Here is a 27773-nt window from a genome sequence, read left to right as displayed (position 1 = left end):
CTGGGGCAGTAGCTGTAGTGAGGAATGAAGTAATGGATTACCTGTTTGCTCTGGATTGGGAGGCTTTGTGAAGGGAGGTGGGGCTGAGGTGGGCCCAGGAGTTGCTTCTCTTGAGGTGACGATTAAAGGCCCTGTTTGAAGTTACGTTCAGATTTATGTTTGTTTCTATTTATTTATTGCGTTAAAGCCATTTCAGGTTTTCAACCAAGTTACTAGAAGCACTTTTTACCAAGTTGAATTTCCATCCTTGAGTAGCTGAGTCAAATTAATAAAATGGAATTTCTTAATAAGAATGAATTATTAAGTTAAATGGAAGTGCTGAACTAGGAAAGCAGTTGATGCAATTTGTTTTCAAAGCCTTAAAAATGCTGCAGTGTTCATAGATCAAGGGCTGGCCGCGGTGCCCAAGCGGGGGCGTTAATTTTCTTTCCTAGAGGATTTCAGGTTCACAGGATATCGGAAGTGCTGACTTGGCAACGAAATCCCATTTGTAACATGTTAGGTTAGGAAACAGATTGATTTATATGTTGATGTAATGGGTCAAGGCACAGTGTGTGCCTCTGAAAATGGAGAGCACGTTAAATAAGAGCATTTTCAAAGGAAAGAAGCACAAACATTACAGGAAAAAGCAATCCTGTTATACGTTGGGGTATGTTTGGTTAGTTGATCCCTAGACATGGTCCGCAGAGGCTTTTTATATTCCATATGATACCTTCTTGAGAGTCTCTGATGGCCACAAGGATTAATCTTTCTGAACTCAGAAATGAATCACGGCAGCATATGAGCTGTCTGGACTGATTCCAGTTACCCTCCTTTTCCTTGGTGGGAACTGATGAGGAGCTGTGGCTGCCAAGCTGCCTCTTCCTGCTGCTTTAACCTCTGGTATTTTAGATCCTCTTTAGGGAAGGCACTGTTGACCATCTCTGCAGAAAGATCAAATGCACTTACCACCAATGTATTGACCTCAGTGGTTGACCCGTAAACTGAGCATTCATACAGTTGGAACTCTTGTGGCCTTTCAGCCAACAGCCACAGCGAGCCACACATGGACTGTCATCTTCAATGTTTGTTTGTTTTTTATTTTGCGGTACGCGGGCCTCTCCCTGCTGTGGCCTCTGCCGTTGCAGAGCACAGGCTCCGGACGCGCAGGCTCAGCGGCCATGGCTCACGGGCCCAGCCGCTCCACGGCATGTGGGATCTTCCCGGACCAGGGCACGAACCCGTGTCCCCTGCATCGGCAGGCGGACTCTCAACCACTGCGCCACCAGGGAAGCCCTGTCTTCTTCAGTGTGATGAGCGACTGCTTGCACAGTTTTGACTGTGGCCTGGGTGAGCTCATGTAATTGACTGATGCTGTTTCTCACCTGTATTCATTTTTGGAACTAAAGAGGCAAATGCCTGCCTCCCCCGCCTCTGTACTTCTGAAAGATTAGATACCACCCTGACATCCTATTTAATGTTAAAATATACCAGTCCGTGGAGAGAATTTAGAAAGGATTGCTCAGCGTCTTTCACGTTGAACTGTGGTCGTTCATTTATAGCAGGTTTAGGAAATACTTTCCTTCTAGCCTGTAGATTTGGCTTTCTTGCTTACATATTTTATCATGTCTTCCTGGATTTTCTTTGTTCGTTTCTGTCTGAGCTTTTGAAGAGTAGGAAGGAAGGAATTTGCTGGAACACTGGTTTCGGTGCACAGAGCATCCCTGGGGTTTGCTTGCCTTTGTCTCTGTATGTACAACTTAATGTACTGTGTGCCCATTTCCCTCCGTATCATAACCCAAGTTTCTAGCCTTAATCCTTAGCTATGCCTCCCAGAAGAAGAAAGGCCAGTAGAAGAGGCATTTTTGTGCACATCTCCAGCTCAGTGTGAGAATTAAGTGCTTTTGTCATGTGCATCTTTATATCTTTTAATGATCTGTTTGAATTAAACACCATTAAGGTACTGCCTATATCTTCTTTCCACAGATACCTTTAAATGTTTTTTCTTTCTTTGGGGGAGACAGGACTTCACACCAGTCTATAGCTTCACGTGCAGTTATTGTGAACGCACAGGATCTGTGTCTTCTACTTTAATAGATGATTATTCATCACAGTGGGGTGACAGTCTATTATACTTAACAAAGTTGCTGACTGTTCTCCTCGTTGGATTTAACTGAGGTGTTTTTCAACCCTGATTGATCTTGGCGACATTCTAGATCCAGATTAGCTTTCTCCCAGCTATCCAGCAAGTGTTTGTGCTTCCTTCTCTTGTGCTACTGGAAAGCAGGCTAATTTTAATAAGCTCCTAAGCAAAACGTGTAGGTGGTAAATTTGTCCTAGAAGATAGGGATGTATTTCAGAATCAAACGTAGGCTCCTAATTGGAAGGACCATTCATGTCTGTGTAACCAGTCCATCAGCACAAATGCAGGAGACTTGCCTGGAAAGCACACAGTTTTCCATATATTTTAAAAGTCAGGGAATTCCCTGGCGGTCCAGTGGTTAGGACTCTGTGCTTTCACTGCCAAAGGCATGGGTTTGATCCCCAGTCGGGGAACTAAGATCCCACAAGCTGCAGGGTATGGCAAAAAAAAAAAGTCGTATCTACTTTTCTTGTTAATAGGAAAACCATTTAATACCAATGCTCTTTGCTCTTTTTGAAAAGATCATAATAGGCCAGATAGTCTAACCCGACCCCTCAAGTTTTAACATTTTAAAAAGATGTTTAATTTTTGTTTTGCAAGAACTTACCCATTAGGAGAGACCACAGAACTTTATTGTGAATGTAACCATCAATATTGGGATATCTTTAGATGCAGGGATGCCTGTGTTTTTTCTGGTGCACGAGACTTTGTAAGAGCCTCACTGTCATCGTACGTAAATGTTTTTTCTCACCTGTAATTTGTGAGCTATTGATGGCTACGGATAGTTGATTTTTTTCCTAACACGAGATAAAATTGTTCATGAAATCGCTTTTAGTGTTCTCTTTCCATGCACGACGCCATTGCTCACTGAGTTATACAATTCATGCTGCCTCTTGGTCACCCCCCAGCCATCGTCACCCAGTCTTGCCTGCACTGCTGTCTGCCGGTGCTGCCTTACCCAAGTACTGTCATCTCTCCAGCTCCCTGAGCCATCCCCCTGCCTACAGAGAACATCAGAGCTGCATTTGAAAAATATTAACTCTGTACTTAGAACCCTCAGCACTCCATCCTTTCTTGGTCTACAGACCATCCAGTCTTGACCATGTGTGCCACCCACCCTTCCCTTGGACCCTCCACAGACTCACAGTCTACCTTCTCCCCCAATGGGGATGGCCAAAGCCACTCCAGTGTCACAGCCCTTGGACCCGCCACAGACTCACAGTCTGCATTCTCTCCCAATGGGGATGGCCAAAGCCACTCCAATGTCACAGTTCAGGAGGCTTCCCCATCACCTCCTACCCAAACCTAAGTCACATTCCCTTTTTGTTTTGTATGCTCCTTCAGCTCTATGTTCTTTCCCTTCCTAAGACATCTGGGAATCTTTCTGTGTGAGAATTGACTCTTGAACTAGACCATAAACCCCAAGAGGGCAGGGGCCGTAACCTTTTGCTCAGCCTTGTGTCCTGAGCATTTAGCACGTTGCTGTGCAAAAATAGTAGTTGCTCAGTAAAATGTTGTCACGTAAGTGAATTGAGTAAAATTGCTGGAACTTTCGCCGTTCTATACTTTTGTGTTTTGGTGTATTAAGGAATGGAAAGTGGGTTTGCTTGTATTAGAGGGGACTGCAGGTGGATTATGGGTTCCCAAGTCAGAAGTATCTAGATGGGGAGTGGTGGTTACAGTTCCCATGCACATTTCTCTCTGATTATATATGTCCAAAGGTCATTTTTTATTCTGGCTTAGTTCCTGGGAAAAGGATTTGTTTACGAAGAAAAAACAGTAAGTAATGAAGATTTTTTAAAAGGTCAATTCTACTGTCACAAACCGCTAAGTGACTCTCCCTCCGTGCCACCTCTTGGGAGTGAACCTGGAATTTATTTTCCCTTCGATAGGCCCTCGCAGCCAATGCTGGAACAGGGTTTGCTGTTGCTGAGCCTCAGATTGCAATGTTTTGTGGAAAGCTAAATATGCACGTGAACATTCAGACTGGGAAATGGGAACCTGACCCAACAGGCACTCAGAGCTGCTTCGGAACAAAGGAAGAAGTTCTCCAGTACTGTCAGGAGGTAAGCATGCTGCCAGAAACTTAAACGTTTCTGGGTCACGTTTGAACCTGTTTGCTTTAGAAATAGGTGCTCTGTCATTCTGCTGTTTTGACCTAAGACCGAGCTGGTAATGATGGGGGCAGCAGGCTTCTGTTCTGAGTGTGCCCTTGGCCTGGGTGTGCTGTGAGCTCTCTGTCCTTTCTGGACGGAATACTGCAGAAGCTTGGCGGGGCCTTAGAAGTGCAGCCTGGTTCCCTTGGCTTCCCACGTGTTATGGGAAGTTGTGAAACAAGCCCAGTGTCACGTGTGTGCTTGTGTTTTGCACTTGCTGGTAGAAGCCACCAGTATCATAAGGGATTATCTCATGTCTGATTCAACAGACTTGTTGGGTCAACGCTTGACGTAGAAAAGCGTATGAGATGTTTTAATTTCTTACCAAAACTAGCCTTTGGGGTCAGGGTTGGAATATTATTCTGTAATTTCATTAATACACACTTCCATAGACTTGCCTCTTAAATGTTTTAGTTCTTGAACTCAGCTATTTGCACACACCCTACAAGTGGACTTGATACCTAATAGACTTGTTTGGGGCTGAACACTTGCTGCTTGTGTAGGTCTTTTTTCAAAGAGAATGTGTTAGAAGTGGTCCAAAATCTACCTGTCAAAAGAAAGCTAACAGTTGCAGTATCTCTTTGCTTGATTACTTCCGTTGGAACCAGGCAGCAGAGGGGACTTCAGATTTATGTAGGACGATGGGGAAGCTGAGCGCGCAGACACGCGTCCTGGCTCACCAGCGAGTGTTCGTCTTTTACGGACAAAGTCAGTCTACTGTGTGTGTCTCCTCTTCCCTTGCAGATGTATCCAGAACTACAGATCACAAATGTGATGGAGGCAAACCAGCCGGTCAGCGTGGACAACTGGTGCCGGAGGGACAAGAAGCAGTGCAAGACCCACATCGTGATCCCCTTCAAGTGTCTCGGTGAGCGTCCGGGAGCACCTCTGGGTTCCTTCTCAGGAATGCGGGTCCCCGGTGTTACATTTCATCTCCTCCTGGCTCACAGTGAGAGGTCGCCATCTGTCAGGAAGCCAAGGGCTGCAGGAACTTATTGGGGGACGGTCTTTTGAATACTCACGGCTTTCTGGTGTCGATCAGTGACTTGTCTTTGATGGTCACTAACTCCACCTCTCCCATCATGGGCGTCCTCTGTTTTTTCAGGACGAGCCTCTTCCACACCCCTGAGTGAGCGTGCTGTGCTCAGAGTGGTCCAGCTTCGTTCACACCGAGAGTTTGAAATTACTGTTGATAGTCCTGGGATCAGTAGTACCGAAACAGCCGAGGGGTGGTCTTTCGTTCCCCTTTCTTTGCCCTACACACATTTTGCACGCACCGAAATCCTGTATTGTTAGCCAGACCAAACCTGTGGCAGTTTTCAGAAGCCGAGAAGTGAGTCGTAGCTGCCTGTAGACAGTCAGGGATGCGTCGGCCAGGCCCTGTGCCACCTGCCTTACTGAAGGGTCAGCTGATAAGGGTGTTTATGACTGTGTTTCTGTTAGCAGTCAGACCTAACTCAAGTGCAGCCATAACATTTTATTACCCAGAAGTAGAGTCGCTGCTCCAAATGCCCTTTTAGTGAATGTGCTCATCCTGACCACTAAGCACTGACACATCTGAGTTACGTTCGCGCGTCTGTTGCCTGGCTGACTCAGGAACAGATTTGGTCGTAGAAACTTAAAAGGGCGAAACGATCAATTTTAGATGATCCACGATAGGACTGACATAGCTAGAGCACTAACATAGCCTCGCTAGCTCTGCGGATGTATTTAATTTTAACCACTAACTTAACCTGTTCCCCTCCCTCCTTCATTAAAATCTTTCTGGGACTTCCCTGGTGGTGCAGTGGTTAAGAATCCGCCTGCCAATGCAGGGGACACGGGTTCGAGCCCTGGTCTGGGAAGATCCCACATGCCGCGGAGCAACTAAGTCCGTGCGCCACAACTGCTGAGTCTGTGCTCTAGAGCCCACGAGCCACAACTACTGAAGCCTGTGGGCCTAGAGCCCGTGCTCCGCAACAAGAGAAGCCACTGCAATGAGAAGCCTGCGCACCACAACGAAGAGTAGCCCCCGCTCACCATAACTAGAGAAAGGCCGCGCGCAGCAACGAAGACCCAGTGCAGCCAAAAATAAATAAATAAATTTATTTAAAAACAAGAACAACAAAAAAAACCTTTCCTAACATGGAACTCATTGCTTTCTCATTCTCACAGGTAGCAAAGTAACAGGAAGAGGCAGCAGCTGAATAACAGTATTTACCGTAGCAGTTACTTTGTTTTAAAAGTATTGAGTACGGGGGAAAAGAGGACAGGTGTGTGCTTAACACCATTTACTTAAAACTGACCCCCATGCAGTAGTGTGAGGCTTGTGAATGGCTTTGTGTGGTGTGGTTTAAAGATGTTCTTTCATTCCCTTTGGCTGTAAGAAGTCTCTGAGTATAAGGTTTCATTCATTCTCTGTAAAATTCTCAAACTTAAGAGAGTACCCTTGAATATTCGTACACGATAGATAGTACCTAGCAATCATTTTCTTCCTTTTGCACTGTCATTACCAGAGGCTTTGTGGCCTGGTCTTCCCCATCCTGCATATTCTTTGTCACTTGTTGGCTCCACTACCCACCCAGGACTCTGAGCTGGAGATCTGGGAGACCTGTACCTCCCCATACCCAGCCAGCTCTCAAGGCAGCCTGATTTTTACCTCTTAAGAATGGCTTATAACCATGGTTCCCAAACTGTGCACAAAGGCACCCCAGGGCACTAGGGATATTTTTGATTTTCAGGGAAAGCATGTCAGACATTGTGAGCTAGCCGGAGGCGTTCACAGTTTCAGCATCAGCTCATCCCGTTCCTTTCGATGACCTCATATCTTTGTGGGGCTGCTTCTTAGTGGTTTCTGTGAGGAGAAGCCAGCATTGCACCAGAATTGCTGAAGAAATGGGTGTGGTGGTGCTGAGTTTACTGCCGTGCAGGAGAAGCTGTGCAGTGCCCAGCAGGCACAAGGTGTCAGACACAGGTGCTTTTCACTAAGTTGTCACCCTGACAACTTTTCGGCACGCTTTTGGCCTGGGGGGTGCTGTGAAAAAATTCCTGGGACACCCAGAGTACCGTGACTGGGGAAACTTTGGGAACCTCCGGCTGGTCCGTCCGAGTCCCCTGCTCTACCTCAGTCTTTTATCATTTGCTGCCTGGACTGTGAGAACCGCTTCTGCGCGTTTCTCAGTTCTGTTCAGTCCATTGCCCTCCCTGATCCAAAATGAAGACTGAACTGTCTCTCCTGCACATAAAACCCTTCAGTAGCTCTAGCTCTTCTTCACCTAAGACCAAGTGTAAGCGCCCTTAGCACAGTTTGGAAACTGCATGGTGTGGCCCTTGCTTAGCTCTGCTCTGTGCCCCCAACCCCTGCTTCGTCCTCCCCGCCCCTGCTCTGTCCTCCCCGCCCCTGCTCCGTCCTCCCCGCCCCTGCTGCATCCTCCCCGCCCCTTCTCCGTCCTCCCTGTCCCTGCTCCATCCTCCCCAGCTCCGTCCTCCCCAGCTTCGTCCTCCCCGCCCCTTCTCTGTCCTCCCTGCCCCTGCTCCATCCTCCCCACCCCTGCTCCATGCTCCCACCACAACACGTCCACCTCGTGGCTCCTGCCACGTGCAGTCCAGCTCCCACTGGAGTGACTTTATGTACTCACTTTGCTTGGCGAGTTCTCCTTTTCACACTCATCTCAGGGACACCTCCTTTAAAGGAAGCCTTTCCTGCTGCTCTAATTTCTGTCTTGACGTCCAGGTTTCTCAGCTCCTCTTTGTTGCCGCCCGTGCCCCATCACCCTGCACGATGCCGGTCTGTTGATGTGTCTTTCTCCAGCTACACTCTGAGCACCTTGGGAGGAGGGTCACGGCTTTAGTCTTCTCTGTCCCTGCAGTCAAGACGGTACCTGGAACTAGGATGCTGTCTGTTGATTACAAGACCACTACCATAGCTGGTGCACAGCGAAAATGTTCTTTTCTAAATGTTAGTTTGAGTTTTTCAGTGCCAGAGAACCAGACGATGCATGATATTGTCATTAACTAGATGCATAAAACAATTTGACCATAAACCATTCAATACCTTCTTTGCATTGTGGTCACTGAATAATGCATAATACAGTCTTCAGTGTTACTGAAGTTATTGTGTTTACACAATTCAGACAGTTATTGTGTTTACAGCAGCATCCATTTGGACAACTTCTTAACCAGGAAGGAGAGCTACCTGTTGGTATTTTTAAATAAATAAAACAGTTGCCTGAGCCTAAGCTAGCAGGGGACCAGGTGACTGGAGTTTAAGGGAGGTTAGGAAAAAAGTACTGCCAATTCCTTGTAATCATTTGAGAAGCAGAAGATTGTAATGTCTCTCTGTCCCCGTCCCCACCCCTTTAGAGTCCCCAGGCACTGGTTAATTATCAGCACCACTTTCTTTTTACCATAGGCTCCTTAGAAAGCCTTTTGGTTCTAGTCTTTCAGGGTTACTTTTGCCTTTTTAACTTAAAAATAATACGGGACTTCCCTGGCGGTCTGGTGGCTAAGATGCCGCGCTTCCATTGCAGGGGGCATGGGTTCGATCCCTGGTCAGGAAACTAAGATCCCGCATGCCATGCGGCATGGCCAAAAATAGGAAAAAAAAAATTAAAAATAATAACAGTTTTAAAATAATTTCAAGTTTACAGAATGGTTGCAAAAATAGTACAAAGAGCTTCCATTAAATCCTTTCCTCAGATTTTCCAACTGTTAACATTTGATTAATACGGTAAAATTAATCTTACCACTTGTATCTCCCCGCAGGTTTTGTTTTTGTTTTAAATCATTTAAGTTGTAGACATGGTATCCTTTTATCCCTTAATACTTCCATGTATATTTTTTATAAACAAGGACATTCTGCTATGTAACTATAGTACAGCCGTCAGAATCAGGAAATTATCATTGATATAATATCTAATCTACAGACCCTGTTCAAGTTTTGCCTGTTGTTCCAACAACACCAGGATCTAGTTCATTGTTTCAGTCTTGGCATTTAGTTCTCTCTGTAGCCTTTCCTTGTCTTTCATTTTTTGTTTGTTTGTTTTTTGATTTTTGTTTTTTTTTTTTTTTGCGGTACGCGGGCCTCTCACCGCTGTGGCCTCTCCCGTTGCGGAGCACAGGCTCCGGACACGCAGGCTCAGCGGCCATGGCTCCGCGGCATGTGGGATCTTCCCGGACCGGGGCACGAACCCGTGTCCCCTGCATCGGCAGGCGGACTCTCAACCACTGCGCCACCAGGGAAGCCCCCTCCTTGTCTTTCTTAACTTTGGTGTGTAGAGTACAGGCCAGTGACTTTGTAGAATGCAGTTTGGGTCTGTCTCAGGATCCTTTTGATTTGTGTGTTTTTGAGGGCACTGTCATAGAAGTGTTCTTCTCTCTGAATCCTCTTAGGAATTGCATGATGTCACTTTGTTTCATGACCGGTGATAACTTTTGTCAGCTGGCTAAGATGGTGTCTGCATTCATTTATTCATTTCATTATGGACTCACCGTCCAGATTTGTCCCGTGGGTCCCCCTTCATGCTGACTCCTGTGTCTTTTTGCTATGTCCCTATTATTCTTTGAAAGCTTCCTTACTTTCTGGTACAAAAAGATGCTCCAGGCTCATCCTGTGTTCCCTGCCCCACCCCTGGAGTCAGCCATTTCTCCAAGAAGAAGTGGTTTTCTTTAGTGGGGGATGGTATTTAGGAACCAAAATCTGGGTATTAGGTGTGCTTACCTCTATTATGTTATTGCTTCTAGGCCCACTCAGCAGACAGACCTGTGAAATACATTTATATACACATATTCATGCACATATAAATCTATATTTCTATACATGTGGATATTAAAAGCAGTGAGCTCATATCGATACCTCCAATCCCATTATCCTCAGTATATTTATTTATTTGCTCAGTATTCCCTGTACATAATCAGTCTCTCTGCTTCTTAAAAACAGATTTGTTGAGATATATTTCACATACTCTATAATTCATCCATTTTAAAGTGTACTGTTGAATGGTTTATAGTATATTCACTGAGTTACACAACCATACACAATTCTTTTAACATACAAACTACTAAAAATTAATCCAGTAAAAAGCAAGCATCCTATATATTTGATTCACCAGAAATAACCACAGTGAGTCCTTTTATACATGTTAAGGTGAACACCACGTGTTGCAGTAAAGAGATGGCCATAGTGTGATTAGCTTCAGCCCTGAAACCCCCTTTAAGATATTACTGCCCAGCAAACCCAAAGCACAGGCAGGCCAAAGGGCAAGGAGATGGGAAAACAGGCTCTATCTAATTGGTTGGGTACCCATATTAATTGATTTGGTTGTTCAGAGGCGTTATGGATGTTCTCAGACACTGTTTTGGTTTGCCATTGTTTTGCTAGCTTTAGGGGAAGGACGTGTCTTGATTAGCACTCTTGAAGGCTGTTTGAGAATGAATTTAGGTAACGGGTAGTGTTGGCATCAGGCCTGGTGTCTCGCTGTCTGTAGACATCTGTGCACCTGTCTCTCAGTTCTGCCCTATTTTGAGAGCATGCTTGACCACCCACCAGTGTGACTCTTTTCACTGATATTCAATATATTTGGTGAGAAGTCATACTTCAACCTTGCCTCTCAAAATGAATCTTACATCTTACGTTATTACGAATTGCCTGTTTATCCATAAGATTTTATCTAAATAATTAGGATGATCTGAGTGGGATAGAGTTGGTGAACTGTGAAGAAGCAAAGCTGCTGGTATTTGGGGGGAAGGAGTTAGTCATCTCTGACATTTATATATAGACTGGCTCCTGCATCAAAAGAAGAGAGCTTTGTGAGCCCATGACTGTTTCTGTTGTTGCTAATTTCTGGAAGGAGATTTGGATGGGAATATTACTGTGGTGAAGACTGCCAGGAATGGTCTTGTTCTCAGAAGCTTTGAGGTGGGGCCCGGAGTGAGCTTGGAGCTTACTTGTCCACTGCAGGTGTCTGTCCGCAAGTCGTCTTCTGCCTTTGAATTCCTGACAGCCCGTCAGCAGTTCACCCTGTTCCCTCTGTGGGCCCTTGTGCAAGGTGTATGTTTCTGTTCATGACGATCGTTCAGGCTCTTTAACTTCTCAGAGCCCTATTTACCTCCAAGACATCTGCTAAGGGTGGCTGCCAGACCTCTTAAAAACTCACGTTGGGTGGTCAGGTTAATTTTCTTGGTTGTCTCTCATTACAGCAGGCCTTCGCCCCGCTGCTTACAGCTTCCAAGGGCCCCGTAAATGACATGGTCTTCCTGTTTGCAACCAGAGAGTACTTTTTTTTTTGGCTGCACTGTGTGGCTTGTGGGATTTTATTTCCCCGACCATGGATGGAACCTGGGCCCTCGGCAGTGAGAGCACAGAGTCCTAACCACTGGACCGCCAGGGAAGTCCCAACCGCAGAGTACTTTTGCAGTAGGTTTATTTATACATATGAGTGTTGGTATCGAGGGGCTTCCCCAAGTGGGTGAGCAGCCGTTGTTAACTTTGAAAGGAATTTTATCAACTCTGAAAAAGCTCTAAGACCTGATGGCTGCCATGACCCTGCTGGTGGGAGGTGGTAGGAAAGAAAAACAGTATCACAGGGAATGAGTGGAGACTGAAGATAAATCATAAATGCAGCTTAAATGAAAGCCTATAGTTCAGATTTTGCTAAATTGCCGTGTTCATTGACCAACTTACTGCCTTGAATAGCAAAAACAATATAGGTTTCCAGTGACTTAGGGAACTGTGGGCACTGTCTATTGTACTCCAGCGGGTTAAATTGAGAATTGTTACAACCTTAGATAAACTTTTAAAGTGAGACCAAACCATCTTCAGTGTTTTTCTGTAAAACAGAGTAATACTGATTTGCTTAGGTCAGTCTTTTTCCTAGAAGTTTCTGATAATTATTTGTATCAAAGGCAAAAAGTAGCAGTGAAATGACAGAACTGATGCTGGGATTGAAATGTGTTCCTCTTTTAATTTACATGTTTAAAAAGTTTTTGTTTTTGTTTTAAATAAAACAAATTGGGAAAAAGGAAAGTAAAAACAATCCTTTCCAGTTTCTGCACTCCATTAACCATATTAACATTTTGGTGTATAGACAAGACTTTTTTTCTTTGGGTACGCATGGAAATGTGTGTGCTTTTAAATGCTTTTTTTTTTTTCCTAAATTGGATCATGCTAAATATGCTTTCCTGCTTAGTGCTTTTTTAAAAAGTTGACATTTATTGAACATCTATTATGTACCACTCTTAGGGCTGCATACATCTTTTGAGTCTGTCTTTTTAAACAGATTTAGCCTTAAGGAGTTAACCAGGCTTAAGGAGAGGTTAGGGATATCGGGTGTGTTTATTCCTTTGCTTATTTGTTTAATGATTGTTAAAATTGTTAAACCGTCATGGAAATGGAAATGTTTCCATGTTATATACAGATATTAAACATGTTTCTTATAACCCCATGGTATTCCATTAAGTACCATGATTTAACTAATTCCCTATTGAGGAACATTTAGGTTGGTTCCGTTTTTGGTTTTTTTAAAAAAATAAATTTATTTATTTTATTTTTGGCTGTGTTGAGTCTTCGTTGCTGCAAGCATCCTTTCTCTAGTTGTGGCGAGCGGGCTTCTCATTGTGGTGGCTTCTCTTGTTGCAGAGCATGGGCTCTAGACGCACAGGCTTCAGTAGTTGTGGTTCACGGGCTCTAGAGCGCAGACTCAGTAGTTGTAGCGCATGGGCTTAGTTGCTCCGCGGCATGTGGGATCTTCCCGGACCAGGGCTTGAATCCATGTCCCCTGCATTGGCAGACGGATTCTTAACCACTGCACCACCAGGGAAGCCCTGGTTCCGGTTTTTTGATGTTAACAATTCTGTAATGAATATCTTTGTTCACTTTCTTAATTACTTCCTAAGAGTACGGTTTTAGAATTGGAATTGTTGAATCAAGGAGTGCTATTGTGTTTTAAATCAGTGGCGTTAGTTCTTTTCTGGTTTTCAGAGGTCAGATCAATTTAATCATGATTTCATAGCAGAAGATTGATGGCGTTTAATCTTACAGTTTAGCATGGAGTTAATTGTTAAATTTCTTGCATTAAAATTTTTTAAATTTTAAACTTAATTTCATTTTGAGATATTTCAAGCATACTGAAAAAATAAAACATAATATGATAGTCACTCATATACTCACTGTCGTGATTTAAGTTCTTCCCCATTTTGCCATATTTGCTTTTTTTGGGGCTGCGTTGGGTCTTTGTTGCTGCTGCGTGCGGGCTTGCCATATTTGCTTAATCTCCATCTTATTTTTTAATTAAGGGATTAAATGTCCCAGAGTCCCATCCTTACATCCCTTCCCTCCCTCCCTCCCTACCCTTGGAGGTCACTGCTACCCCACTGTCAGGGTGTATCATTCCCATGCCTGTTTTTATACTTTTGCTGCATACGAATGTGTCTATAAACAATTTGTTTTTGTGTTTTAAAACTGACATTAATGGTGTCATACTGCACTTGACCTTTTATAACTTGCTTTTTTTACTTTATATCATTTTGGGGTTTATCTAAGGTGTAATATAAGCAGATTTAGTTAATGCATTTTTAACTAAGATGAAACGATATGTCGTACTCCACTATATTTTTAAAACCCAGTTTGGTTATTGTTTCTATAGAATATATATAGTAGTGAAATTGCCGTCTAAACTTTTTCTCTGATGTTGCAGTTGTACATATAAAATTGAGGTTTTACAAATTAAAGGATATGAACTGTTGCCTAACTGTAGATTTCTTGATAACCGTGGTTGTATAGTTTGCTTTGTATAAAACTAGTTACTCGGGACTTGAAACTAACAGCATTAACATCAGTAATTAGAGCTAATACTTAAATAATTCTTAGTGTTTACTATGTACCAGATTCTGCTCTAAGCTTTTCCCGTGTTGTACATATTACATCTGGCCTCACAGCAGCAAGATAAAGAAACTGAGGCACAGAAAGTTTGAGTAACTCGCCCAAGACCTCTCTGCTAGTAGCAGTGGTGCTGAGATTAAACACTGGCATTTAGCCCTGTACACACTGCCTCTGAAGTGTACTTTTTGTTGCTTTTTTGTCATAAATTAACAAACATAGGGAGTTCCCTGGTGGCCTAGTGGTTAGGATTATGGGCTTTCACTGCCGAGGCCCGGGTTCAATCCCTGGTTGGGGAACTGAGATCCCTTAAGCCAGGAGGTGCGGACAAAACAAAAAGAAAAAATATATATATACATAAAGATTGCTTAGTCCATACAGTCACCATCCACAGTGTGAGCTGGTGGTTGGATGCCAGAATTTCAGTGATTTGTACTTAGACTGAGTAGTATCGGGGTGCTTCTCCTGATGGAGGCGAATCCTAGTTTACCCCTGGGCTTTGCTTTTTAAGCTTCGATTTTAAGGCTGGTTGATGGGTAAAGCTTGTTTCTATCTCCCTTTGGGGCCCTCGAGGGCAGCACCGTGTCTAACTAACCATTGTGCTCCTGCATTAGTGTCAAATTGAGCTATCTGGTCCCCGAAGTCCCCGTGCTAATGGCAGAGTGAAACCTCACTGCCCCGCGGAAGGCTGTTTTGATGTGCGGTGGCTGCCTGTGATGGCGGGAGCACATCTCCCCCTCACAGCAGATCAGGGGCTGCCCTTTGCCTCCGCATGGGCAGCGGAAGGACAGACTTCTCAGGCCCAGAGACCGAGGCCTGAACTGCAATGAGGCTGGGGAGCGGGTCTGCATATAGACTTGCCGCTAGTTCAAGTCTTAAGACCTTTTTTCTTTTTCTTTTTTTTTTTTTTCGCTGCGCCACTTGGCTTGGGGGATCTTAGTTCCCCGACCAGGGATTGAACCCAGGCGCCAGCAGTGAGAGCGCCGAGTCCTAACCACTGGACTGCCAGGGAATTCCCCCTTTTTTTTTTTTTTTTTAAACCTCAGAGGTTAGCCTGCCTGTTTCCTCTTCCCTCCCCTACCTATTGCATCTCTCCTGAGCTAAGTACCACCTTGGTTTTCTTGCACTCGGTAGAGCACGTTGCTGATGCATCAGAAGCGCCTGGGATGCTTGTTCAGTGCAGATCACTGAGTCCCACATTAGACCTACTGAACCAGGTTCTCTGGGTGATGAGCCAGTGATTACGTTTTTAGCTTTTTATTATGGAAGTTACAAACATATCCAAACACAGAGAAGATTATCGCATTAGCCCTCATGTGCTGTGTAACGGTTCATGAACCACTCACCCTGTCTGTGGCCAATCCGACCTCCCCCTCGTTATTTGGAAACAAGTCACAGATACCGTTTTTATTTTCCTGTAAATACTTCAGCATGTATTTCTAAGAGATAAGGACTCTGTTTTCTAAGCAGCTATGTGTATTTTTCCCCCAGCTTTTTATTTTTGAAAGGTTTCAGACCTATAAAAAATGCAGTAGCCCTATACAGTACTCTATACCTGTTACCTGGGTTTCCCAGTTTTGCTTCATCCATCTCACTGTGTGTTGTGTGTGTCTTACTTACTTTTCACTGTTAGGCCATCTGACAGTGAGTTGGGACGTTAAGAGAGTTCACCTCCAAGTAGTTTTCAGCTTTTCTTTCTTAAGGGCGAGGGCATTCTCCTGTATGACTGTGATACAGTGATCACACATGGGACAGTTGTCCTAAATGTTCAAATAATGGCCTTTACAGCTTCCTTTTAAAAAGGACCATACATTGTATTTAATCTAGGCAGTTCCTCAGCTTTTTCTTTTGAACCTTTTATTTATTTTATTTTATATTACTTTATTTTTTTGGCGGCATGCGGGATCTTAGGTCCCTGACTAGGGATTGAACCCGTGCCCCCTGCACTGGAAGTGCAGTCTTAACCATGGGACCACAGGGAGGTCCCTGAATATTTTATGACAATAATATCTTTTAAGAGTCTAGGTCATTTGTTTAGCACTATCTCTGAATTTGAGTCTGTCATATTGTTTGGTATGATTAGAGTCAAATGACATATTTTGGCAGAAAGACTGTGTAGGTGATCTGTTCTTAGAATATCACTTAAGTCAGCTTGTCCAGTTAAAGCAGTGTCCGCCAGCCCTTCCCACTGCAAAGACACGTGTTCCCCTTCATAATTAACCCTCCACTGATGATTCGTACCTGCATCAGTTATCGCAGTGGTGGTTTGTCTTAGAGCTAGGTGTCTGTAGGTCCACAAAGGGCTAAAGTAAGATTCACCTGTTCTTTAGGAGAACACCCAGTCTTAGTTTCCTGGGCGTTTTGTTATTAGAACTGATGTGGGCAGAAATAGAAGTAAGAGGCTAGGAATGTTGTCCGTGTGAAGCCAGAGGTGGTGGGGAGTAGCTGTGTGTGTTTGAGGTCATGCACGGGAGTTCTCTTCCCGTTTCCCCCGTAGGGTGCCGTAGCCCTGCTCCAGAAGTTAAGGGATTGAGGTCAAGAAGGAGTGAGGAAGTCCTGGGCTTTGCGGTTGTAACAGAGTGTTGAGCTCTTGTGGCTGCTGGCCTGGAGCTGAAACGTCCAGTTGGCTTTGGAAGATGAGGTGTACATCAGCTTATATGCATTAGAGACTGCTCCTGTCTGCCCGTGACTGTGTGACCGTCACGGTAACCTGCAGTCAGGGTTGTTTTCACCTTGAATCATGATCAGAATTGCTTCTGACAAAGCTTCTCTTTTCCAGTGGGCGAGTTTGTAAGTGACGTTCTGCTAGTTCCAGAAAAGTGCCAGTTTTTCCACAAGGAGCGGATGGAAGTGTGCGAGAATCATCAGCACTGGCACACTGTGGTTAAAGAGGTAAAGGAGTGGGTGGGAAAAGTCGGGCGTTGTTTTTTAGGAAAGTAGTATTTTTTCTCGACACCTTACCATAATTTTTTTTCTTTTTTGCGGTACGCGGGCCTCACTGCTGTGGCCTCTCCCGTTGCGGAGCACAGGCTCCGGGCGCGCACAGGCCCAGCGGCCATGGCTCACGGGCCCAGCCGCTCCACAGCATGTGGGATCCTCCCGGACCGGGGCACGAACCCGTGTCCCCTGCATTGGCAGGCGGACTCCCAACCACTGCGCCACCAGGGAAGCCCCTTACCATAATTTTAAATTAATTTTCTTTCCCTTTATCTCATCAAAGTTTACAATTACTTGTATCTTTTAAATTAAAACTATTTGGGAGAAGAACAGATATTTTTGTAAGGAAGTACAGTATTAACAGTTCAGCCCCTGAAGTCAGGGACAGGAAAAAGATGGTTAAGTAAGGATTCTGTCGGCAGGGCCCCCAGCAAGGCCACCCAAACCCTAAGGCGTGTGTGGAAATAGCCAGTTATAGGACATCTGTGTCTGGACATGCATGCTGTCAGGTTTAGATATCATTTCATTCTTCCCGTGGGGAGAATGACCCTTTCTTAGCTTGTCCTCTGAGTTAAGTTGGTTTTCCAGCCAGTTGCCTTTCTTTTGTCTAGTTCTGAAGTAATTCTGAATTCCTCACCCATTAGGAAGGTATGTTACCATTGACCACCATTCACCCACGTCGATAATTACTAGAAGAAACCCCCTTTCCTTAATTTTATTCCAACTTTGGGCTTTCATTGGTTTTAGCCCAGATGATGTTTCCCCCTTGCAAATTAAGCAAAATTTGTAAATCTTAAAATAGTAGGGTGGCAACTTTTTGGCCAAAAATGTATGTGTCCGTGAGAAAGGCTCACATTGTGATTCGGTAAGGGTTTCTTCTGGGTAAAGCTGGGGATCGGGGGTCTTTGGCCACGCTTGCTGTGTTCTGATGTTGGTGTGTGGGTTTCCCTCAGGCCTGCCTGACTCAGGGAATGACCTTGTACAGCTATGGCATGCTGCTCCCCTGTGGGGTGGACCAGTTCCACGGCACCGAGTACGTGTGCTGCCCTCAGACAAAGGTTGTTGAATCTGCTGTGTCAAAAGAAGAGGAGGAGGACGATGAAGAGGACGATGAAGAGGACGATGAAGAGGAAGACTACGATATTTATAAAAGGTAACCTCCTGCCCGGAGCCTGCGGATGTGGCCGTGGCTGCTGGTCCCTGGCTTCCGGGCGAAGCGGGCATTGCCCGTTCCTGCCAGAGCTGGGCCGGCACATCTCACTTAGGCCGTGGCTGAGCCCAGGCACGCCAGTGGCCTTCAGCTGCGTGTCACCCCGGCCACATGCCTTTCTGCAGGTTAGCCCAGCCCCTGCTGCCTGGCGGTCCCCTTCCGCTGAGGCGGCCGGGCTGAGGGCCTTAGCGGCACGGCTCACCATGGGCTGAGCTTATTTCCTGCCTGTGTCTGTGTTTCAGAACAGGGAAGGGACTCATTGTTGCGCTCTGTGCATAGCAACTGGTATTAACCTTCCTTTTTTATTGTGACCTCTAGTGAATTTCCTACCGAAGCAGATTTGGAAGACTTCACAGAAGCAGCTGTGGACGAGGGTGAGGAGGAAGTGGTGGAAGATCGCAATTACTACTACGACGCCTTTAAGGGAGACGGCCGCCACGAGGAGAGCCCGACTCAGTCCAGCCGCCATGGGACCGCTGCAGAGAAGGAGATCTCTTACGGCGTCAGAGGTAACCCCACGGAGAGCCGCGGCTGTAAAGTCCACCTGGCGGTTATTTACTTAGAATTTGTTAATATTCTCTAATGTGCCTAGAGACTGCTTTCCTCACAGGTAAGTCAGGAGGGTGGCTTCGTGCCCCGAAGGTGAGGTCAGCTCTGGGCACTGCAGGTCTGGCGGTTGACAGATTTTAATCAGGAAACTAAGCTTCGCATTGTAAGGACTTAACTAGAGAGTCAGAGAGACCACGTGGTCTGCCCTCAGGCAGGATTCTTCCACATCCAGCAGGAAATGTTCTCTCCTGAGGGGGCTCCCCTTCCTCAGTAACTGCTGAAGCCCCAACCTTTTGGAGTGGAAGTCACTTCCTTGGTTCCCTTCCTGAGTGTGTTCCCATCTGTAGGCTGCCCTGTTTGTCCATCAGAAAGAGGTTTGCAGCTGGGAGGGTGGAATTTGATGACCTACCGGGTAAGGGATCAGGGCCAGCAGTGTTTTCATTTCACCATTAAAAAAAAAAAAAAAGTTGCGACAGTTCTAGACCATTTTATGTGCAGCCTCCTGCTGATAGTATATTCGAAACCAATTAAGATCTGAAGAATTATTCAGGATTCAGCCAGGAGCAGATGACTTAATGAGTCCAGCAGTTTGTGATTCACCCTGGAGAACATAAAACATACACTCGTCCTTTCCAGGGGCCTAAGTAGCGTTTATGATGGTTACCGCCACGGAAACAGCCTCTGCACCTGCACTGTCCCCTTCTGCCCTTGACACCCCCAAGACGGCCAAACCAGGCAGCTGTCCCCACTTCACAGATCAGAAACGTGAGGCTCCTCCATGTCAGCCCTGCCCCGCTCTAGACTCTAGACAGTGCAGAACGCACCAGTCCATATTCTCAGGACCTAAGGGTCTCTCTTGCATCAGGAAGGAAAACGACCACATCCTCAGGGTTGGCGGCAGGAGTTGGCAACTTTGTTGGCCTGGGCGCCAGGTGCTGCCCCATCTTGGCCTTCGCTGATGTTAAGCGTCGCCTGGTCCTTCTCCCCTTGCTGGTCTGTAGCTCTGTGAACCCCTGGAGCTGCTGCCCGGCCCCTGCTGACATTCTGACCGTTTCCACACAGCTGTCTGCTCCCAGGAGGCGCTGACGGGGCCCTGCCGGGCCGTGATGCCCCGGTGGTACTTCGACCTCTCCAAGGGGAAGTGCGTGCGCTTTATATATGGCGGCTGCGGCGGCAACAGGAACAATTTTGAGTCTGAGGAGTATTGTATGGCTGTGTGTAAAGTGATGAGTAAGTCCCGCCGCCCTGGCTGTGCAGCTCCATCCCGTCCAGCGTTCTGTCCCCCGGTGTCCTCGTGACCGCGTCTGTGTGGTGCTCCCTGCCCACTCGGTGTTCGCTGTTGGTCGTCTGCTCTTCTCTCTGTGCTTTCTAGATCTAGCTTTGCTTTCCTGTCGGCAGTTGTCAGCTCAGTTTTCCGTGTCCTGTGCTCGCCGTGGGCCGGTGGAGGTGGTGGTGGTGGTGGTGGAGGAGGTGATGGTGGAGGTGGTGGAGGTGATGGTGATGGTGGTGGTGGAGGTGATGGTGATGGTGGAGGTGATGGTGATGGTGGAGGTGGTGGAGGTGATGGTGATGGTGGAGGTGGTGGAGGTGATGGTGATGGTGGAGGTGATGGTGATGGTGGAGGTGGTGGAGGAGGTGATGGTAGTGGAGGTGATGATGGTGATGGTGGAGGTGATGGTGGTGATGGAGGTGGTGACAGCGGTGATAATGGCAGCAGTGATGGCAGAGGAGGTGGCGCTCCCTCCCTGCCACAGCGGGGAGCCAGGGGCCTGCCCTTTCTCATCCGGAGCCTCCGTGTTGGTTGGGTTGGAAAGGCGGCCCTGCCCTCCTCTGTCTGAGGCTGAAACACACGAAGGACAAGCGGACAGGTCGTGAGTTCTGCACATCTTGTGTCCAGGCTTTTCTCTCTCACTCTTGTCTTGAGCGGCCCTGTGCCGACCCCCCATGATGCACACTAGCTAAGGGGGTCACCCGCTCTCCAAAGAAGTGACAATAAGGACACTTGAGGGAGCCGAGAACATTGGAACATCTTGCTGTATGCACTCCAGGGAGCGTGCTCTGCAGCCAATGGTGGTGACTCCGTTTCCCCAGTGTTCTGGCAGCGCTGGATCAGGGCTAGCTTTAGGAGTTTTAGTTTATGCGTTCTTTGGTCACAACGAAATTCAGCGTTCAGTTGAGTCAGGTTTACTTCGCTGTCGGTAGGTTGCCTTTCTTCATAGTTCCCCCTTTTCCTGTTTAAGACCCTCTTTCTCGTCTGGAGCACTTCTGACCCGTGTGTAGGAAAACCCTCTGGCTAGGCAGACCCTTCTTCATTCTGACTCTAGAGTAATGAGCTGTGCTGCCACTCCTGGTATTTGCCCTAAAGATTTGTGGCTGTAGCTTCCGACGGTTTTTTGTTCATATGCCATCTTGTTCCCTCTTTCCTTCCCCAACCAAAAGATTATTTAAATCTTAATATGATATGATTTACTTTTAGTGCTTCCACTTCAGCTGCTGCTTGGTGAACTTTTTATTTGAAATGATTGAAAAGATGAGAAGACAAATGAGCCCTTAGGGAACGTTGGTGGCAGAAACTTTTTTATTTAGGAAAGATGGAGACAGAAATTATTGTGATACTTCCTGCTTTGTAAAACTTCTTAAACTAAGGGGCAACAAAACGCTGATTGGGGTCAAAGCCTGAGGAATCTGGGTCGTTAAAGGTCTCGCTGAATGTGGAGGTGCAGTCTTTACCCAGAGGATCAGGTGACGGTGTCGTAAGACACTGGGGACTGGCAGATGGCTGGAGCGTGAACAGTTGCGAAGCCTGCAAGGTCGTGCTTCCCGACAGGCCATGTGCTTGGGGCCCGGCTGGAGGGCTTCGGAGCCTAGAAGCATCACTGCTCCTGTGGGCAAGTTTGCTTCCCTCCTTGAAGGGGACTGAGGCCTGCACATTTCCGGCTTCCTGAGCTGGTCGCTTGCACACGGACAGAGGGATGTGGTTCTAGGTTCGAGCCCATCCCATCGTGTCTTCAGAACCAAACCTCCAGACCTGCTGCCCCTTTGCCCTCTCTTTCCGCGTGGGGCGGGGGTGGGGTGGGGCGGAGGCAGCTTGCGCCTGCTTGTATTACCTTCATCCGGCCCGGGGATATGAACCAAAGGCTCTGTCTCCAACACGTAAGCCTTTAAGCTGCGGACACGAGCCGCCAATGGCGACGTGTTTGTTGGCACCAGTGGACTTCAGTGCTTCGAAATTCTCCTGGCTGAGCTTTTGAGTATTGTGGGGAATGTGGTTTCTGAAGCTAGCTGTATACGTTCTGATTTAGTTATAGTCTGGGAATCGGCCGTTGAGATCCTGTTTAAATTAACGTAGGAGGCAGATGTTCCTGACAAGACTTAAGCCATAGCTTCTAGGGTTAAAACGCAGTAAAAGAGGGTGAATGAAGACACCCCGACTTAAGGACTGCGGAGTGGCTGACTTACTTGTGGTCACACTCATCGGTTACACAGCTGGTCTCATGTTAAAATTACGCAGTTCTGGAAACTGGGAGAATTTGTTTTTGAATTAAAATTCGTTGAACTTGGCCTTTGCTCTCCAAGTGGCTCTCAAGTGTGTCCCGATGGAGCAAGTTGTGTAAGCAGGTTGCCTGACATTCCTCCTTGGCCTGGGAAATCCCCAGTGAGTTGGGGTAATGAGAGTTTCCACAGGTATTTCTTAAGAGGTAGACCTGTCATCTCAACCCTTCCTGGGTTAGGATAAGCTCCTTTGTGCAGATGCACGTCTGCCTGGGGCTGGTAGGAACTCAGGAACTTAGACTAGTGCGGAGTGTTTGTTCTAACGGGTTTGTTCCCTGGGTGGTGGCCTGGTGGGGCCAGTGAGTGCCATGGATAGAAAAGCCCAAAGCATCTTCACACTCGTGGTAAGCCCTTGTCCAATACATTGCCCCTGCTGTGGGGCTGGGGCTGAAAGACCTCCAGTGGAACTGAAAACGAAGCAGCTGGAGCTGGAGCATTTGGACTTTCTCTGCCCAGTCTGTGTGCAAAGAACATTCAGTTGAATCAGTTGCCCCAAGTGAGTTGTGACCTAAAAATAGCCAGAGAAAAAGAGGAGACCTGAGCCCTGCAGTGCCTTTGCACATCTGACTTCAGCCCTGTCTCTGGTCAGATGCTCTCAATAGGGTAGTTCTTGTGTAGGTTTTAAGGTTTCGAGAACTGCGGGAAGGTATAGCAGTGGTTTCCTTTTCTGCCCCTGAAGTCCTAAATAGATGCCTCACTGGTCCTGAAGCACGGGGGGAGTGCGGACAGGCCTGGTGGCTGGATACTGGGTAAGGAAGGTGGAGTGGAGTCCCAGCAGACGGGCGCACCCTGCCCTTGAGCACGGTGCTGGCTGGACACGCTGGTCCCGTCTGCAGGCCCAGCCAGGCTTTGCTCCCTGAGCATCGTGTGACTTCAGCGTGGGGCTGGCCCCTGGAGAGAACCCTCTGGTCCCTTTGTTTCAGTTCCCCCAACTCCACTGCCGACCAATGATGTCGACGTGTATTTCGAGACCTCAGCAGATGACAACGAGCACGCGCGCTTCCAGAAGGCCAAGGAGCAGCTGGAAATCCGGCACCGAAACCGGATGGACAGGGTAAACCTCGGGCTGTCAGGCATCAGCTGACTTGGGGTTCGCGGCTGAAGCAGAGGGATGCCACCTCCCCAGGTTGTTGCGCTAATAACGGAGTTAGGACAGGTGAGGTGTGAGAGTGTAGGCAGGCCTGCCTTCGGGGCGGAGCTAGTCCCCTCCCTCTGTCCATGATAATGGAATTATCCTCTGCGTGCTTATCTGTTCCAGACTCTGCCGGGGAGCGCTTCCTGTAAACATGTTCTGCTGCTTTTTCTTTGCCATGAACTAGCTTTTTAAATTTTTTTATTTTGAAGAAGGAAACTTTATATCAATACTGTAAGTAGAAAGCTAGTGTCATTTACCATTAGAACAAGGTAACTAGAAAAAGATATTGGATCAAAGCAAACAGTGTTAAAACATTCCAGCTAGATACTGTGGCCTGCGTAGTTTCAGGGATGCTTTCTTTTCCTTCAAGGAGTTATAAGTGCCAGAGCAACAGAGCACCAGAGTGCAACTTTCTCCTAGACTTACTTGGAAAGGTTGAAAAAAAAAATTGAAAAGGGAATTTTTTGCTAGGTCTGGGAACCACCTAAAATCCCACACATCCCCTGTGGTGGGCTTGTATGCTGGGAAATGCTTGTTACTCTGTTTTAACCACATCAGTTCTGAGAAGTCAGTACGAGAGCTGACGCCCTGCATCTTCTGAGGCAGCAGTTCTGGGACAAACCCTGAGCTCACGAGTTTGTGGGATGTGATTTCCTTGTGCACTTTTCCACATTACATTCAGGGCTTGGCAGTATTTTTAGAAAATGGGGGAATTGTTTCAGAGATTATTCTGGTTATAGTGGCTTTGACCTTTGCTCCAGGTGAAGAAGGAATGGGAAGAGGCTGAACTTCAAGCCAAGAACCTCCCCAAAGCAGAGAGGCAGACTCTCATTCAGGTGAGACGTGTCCTCCAGAGAGGGGCTCCCAGGCTGACCCTTTGGAGTGTGGTCGGAGCCGGAGTCCCCACAAGTTAGAGTTTGACACCCCCTTTTGGTTGAGCGCTTATGTTACGAGGAAATTTTCACTGGCCTGCTTTGTTTTCCACCTACCAACTGGCGTTCTCTAGAATTGCTCACCTAGGGTGGAGGGAAACCGAAGCTCGGAGCAGAGCACACCTCACTCATGCCTGGAAGTGACCTTAGCTCGGCTGTGTTTACTCTGCTTTCCCGGCAAAAGTCCTCGGGCATCTTCCTTCGTAGGCTGTGCCTTGTTTTCCGGCAGTACTGCAGTACCGAATGCTTTTTTTTTTGCAGACTTATTGAAAAGTCAAAAGGCAGAAAATAAATCTCTCTATCAGTTTATCTTAACTTTGGATTTAAGAATGTAATCAGACTCACAGCAGCTGCCTCCCTTTGACTAGAGGAGGTTGTAGACAGGAATTTACAGGATTGATTTGGGATTCATAGAACTAGTTACATCTTAAGTCAGCTTGTGTTTATGTTTAGCTGAAACCTCTCTTCTCATGATGTTGCTATTTTATCGGCTCACCTTTGCTTTTTTATCAGTAACCTAGAAAATCCGCGAATGTTAATTTCCACACAGCCAGTGCACCCCATGCAGGGAGCTTTAGCCCGGCAGCCTCCAACCTGCCTGCAGACCTGGCCAGGCAGCCCGCAGGGAGCTCGCCCTTCAGGACTTGGTGTGAATGGCTCGGCCTCACCTGCCACAGGACAGGACTGTGGTCTGGGGGCGCCTTGCTGCAGTGTGGGAAGGACGGCCTTCCTTTCCTCGCGGTGCACACGGAGAGGCCAGGCCTGGGCTTGCGTGCTAGGGATTTCAGTTAGGGAGGTGCTGAGGGTCCCGTCCCATGCCCAGACATACATGCTGGCATTAGATGGGGAAGTACAGTCGGCCCTTGAACCACAGGGGTTTGAATCGCGTGGGTCCCCCTACACGCAGATTGTTCTCAACGGTAAAGGCCACAGCACCGCACATGGGCGGTTGGCTGAATCCGTGGGTGTGGAACCGCGTGTACAGAGGCCCAACTGTAAGTTACACTGGGATCTTGGACCGCGGGGAGGATCGGTGCCCTTAACCCCTGTGATGTTCAAGGGTCACCTGTAAGTGTCCAGACGGAAGTCAGAGGAGGTGTTTTATGACCTCACCCCGCTCCACACGACTCCGCTGGGCGCGGAGAGGCACCGAGCGGGGTCTGACACCGTGAGTGTAGATGCCCGCAGGTGCGTTGGCTCGATGTGGTTCCTGCTTTATGGTTTAGCACTTCCAAGCCATGGTGAAGGCCCTGGAGAAGGAAGCGGCCAGCGAGAAGCAGCAGCTGGTGGAGACGCACCTGGCACGGGTGGAGGCCATGCTCAACGACCGCCGCCGGGTGGCACTGGAGAACTACCTGGCGGCCCTGCAGTCCGACCCTCCACGGGTGAGAATCGCTGAAGTAGCGTGTGTAGAACCGGTGTGAGCTCACATCGCGCTTGAGGGCCCGTGGGCCGCCTGTGGTGTGGACACGGCTTCCGCTGGAAAAACAGAACATCAGGGTGTTGGTTGGTAGTTCCCCAGTTATTGCATTTTTATAGTAGCCTTACTTTCAAAGAATAAAAACACATCTTCCGTGGACAAAGGCTTTTGAACCAGTTCTATTCCAAATAAGATGATAAGTTAATTTATATCGCGGCTCTTATCTGCCAGTGGTGTCAAACTTTATCCCTTAGCTCTAACTTGCCTTGTTCTGGGGGACGGAGAGGATCGAAAAGGAGGGTATTTGTAGCCTCCTTAAGCAAGTAAAGTCTTCTGTGTGACACAGGTCACCCTGTGCTTATAGTTACGGTGGCAGGCGCCGAGTTCAGGAAAGGGGACAGACAGATTGGAGGAAGACGGTGGGCTAGCGGTTTTGGGAAATGCTGTCTGTTGAGGAGCCACTATAACTGTGGAACTTAGCTTTTGCTACTTAGAAGGGTAGCTTCTTGTTACTTGGTAACCGAAAGCTCTTAAAGGTACAGCTTTCATTCCTGGGCCTCGCTGAGGCTGACTTTCTTAGTGAGTTTTTCAAGCTTCATTTTCCTGCCTGTTTTCAGTTCCCTAGTCTCTGGACATGAAAACCACTGTTCTCTCTTGTAGCCCCATCGCATTCTCCAAGCCTTGCGGCGCTACGTCCGGGCCGAGAACAAAGATCGCCTCCACACCATCCGTCATTACCAGCACGTGCTGGCTGTCGACCCCGAAAAGGCGGCCCAGATGAAGTCCCAGGTACACCAGACAGAGGAGAGACCGCTCTGACCGGTGGTCGGGCAGCACCGATGGTCGTGCTTATTGTTTTTAGTCCTCAGGAAATGATTTTGGATTTCCAAAGACAATAGGTACAAGAGTTGGTTTTTGCAAAGGTACTATTTAAAAAATATCTTTTCCATACTTTTTAATATTAAGTATGCCCTACTTAAACTGTTCTTGAAGGTTTAGGAATGCATGATTATATTGAAGAGATCATTTTTATATCAGTTTATTTCTGGCTGAGGGTCCCACCAGAATTAATATTTGAAATCTCTTTCTAGGCAAGCACATCTTAAAAATTGGTCTCTTTTGTACAGTATAGTTTTTGTGTTTAGACACTTTACATCCCTGGGTTTTGTCCCCTGCTGCATCCTACTGGTCTTTGCAGTCATCTGTAGAGGTTTGTTTCTGGACCTACTTTTCTGATTTTTGTTTTGACCATGTATTAACTTGAGTTTTACTGTCTTGTATTCATAGAAGTGAACTTGCCTCCAAGACCGCTAGCTTCCTTTAAAACAGTCTGCCTGTTAGTTTTCCTAGAGGGCCTTGTGATGCCATAACTGATCTTACTCTATTTCCTCCCGTATTTTAAACCCAGCCCTGTGCTGCTTTGTGGGGACGCAGCGTGCACAGGCTGGGAACCTGTCCCCTCCTGCCTCCTGTTGCTCCTGTGGTGTGATTGTAGGGGAACTTCCCAGAAGCCCCGGGGGGCTCCCCTACGGCCCCATCTGCTGCCCAGTTCTGCTCCAGCATCTCACCACACATAGTTGAATCCTGTGTGCCCTTGAGCAGCTTACAGTTGTGTGAAATTAATTATGTTAACTGTGAAGATGGAGAAGAATTGTCCTTAAACATACGGAGCCCACATTAGCAGCTGGGTGTTCAGGGAATGAAAGAACTCAGTGTCCTGAAGAGTGGGAAGGGCATGGGCCTGGGGGCCCCCGGGGCCTCTGCTGGGGGCCTGGAGCTAAGGCTCTGTTTGAAGCTGGATGGAGTAGAAGAGAAGGAGGGAAGGCCAGCGGACCTCGGGTAGCTTCCGGGAAGCTCAGGTGGGAAAAGCTTACATCCTGACAGGGGTTAGAATTTTTCAGGTCTAC

At 47.1% G+C, this 27773-nt stretch overlaps 1 protein-coding gene across 5 annotated transcripts in view; it reads left to right on the top strand.

The window, feature by feature from the left end:
* Positions 1-27773, top strand: part of APLP2 (amyloid beta precursor like protein 2) — a 72492-nt gene that overhangs the window by 32453 nt on the left and 12266 nt on the right. For 3 of the 5 annotated variants that reach the window (XM_060017662.1, XM_060017661.1, XM_060017663.1), the window contains exons 2-11: positions 4015-4188; positions 5023-5146; positions 16911-17023; positions 18022-18221; positions 18597-18787; positions 19890-20057; positions 23303-23433; positions 24276-24350; positions 25673-25831; positions 26527-26655. In XM_060017662.1, coding sequence (XP_059873645.1) covers positions 4015-4188; positions 5023-5146; positions 16911-17023; positions 18022-18221; positions 18597-18787; positions 19890-20057; positions 23303-23433; positions 24276-24350; positions 25673-25831; positions 26527-26655 — 1464 coding nt within the window. The remainder of the gene's footprint in view (positions 1-4014; positions 4189-5022; positions 5147-16910; positions 17024-18021; positions 18222-18596; positions 18788-19889; positions 20058-23302; positions 23434-24275; positions 24351-25672; positions 25832-26526; positions 26656-27773) is intronic. The other 2 variants (XM_060017664.1, XM_060017665.1) reach the window with 1 other exon arrangement.

Source organism: Delphinus delphis, chromosome 8 (assembly GCF_949987515.2).
Source record: "Delphinus delphis chromosome 8, mDelDel1.2, whole genome shotgun sequence".
NCBI lineage: Eukaryota > Metazoa > Chordata > Mammalia > Artiodactyla > Delphinidae > Delphinus > Delphinus delphis.
This window is presented reverse-complemented; position numbering and strand designations above follow the sequence as displayed.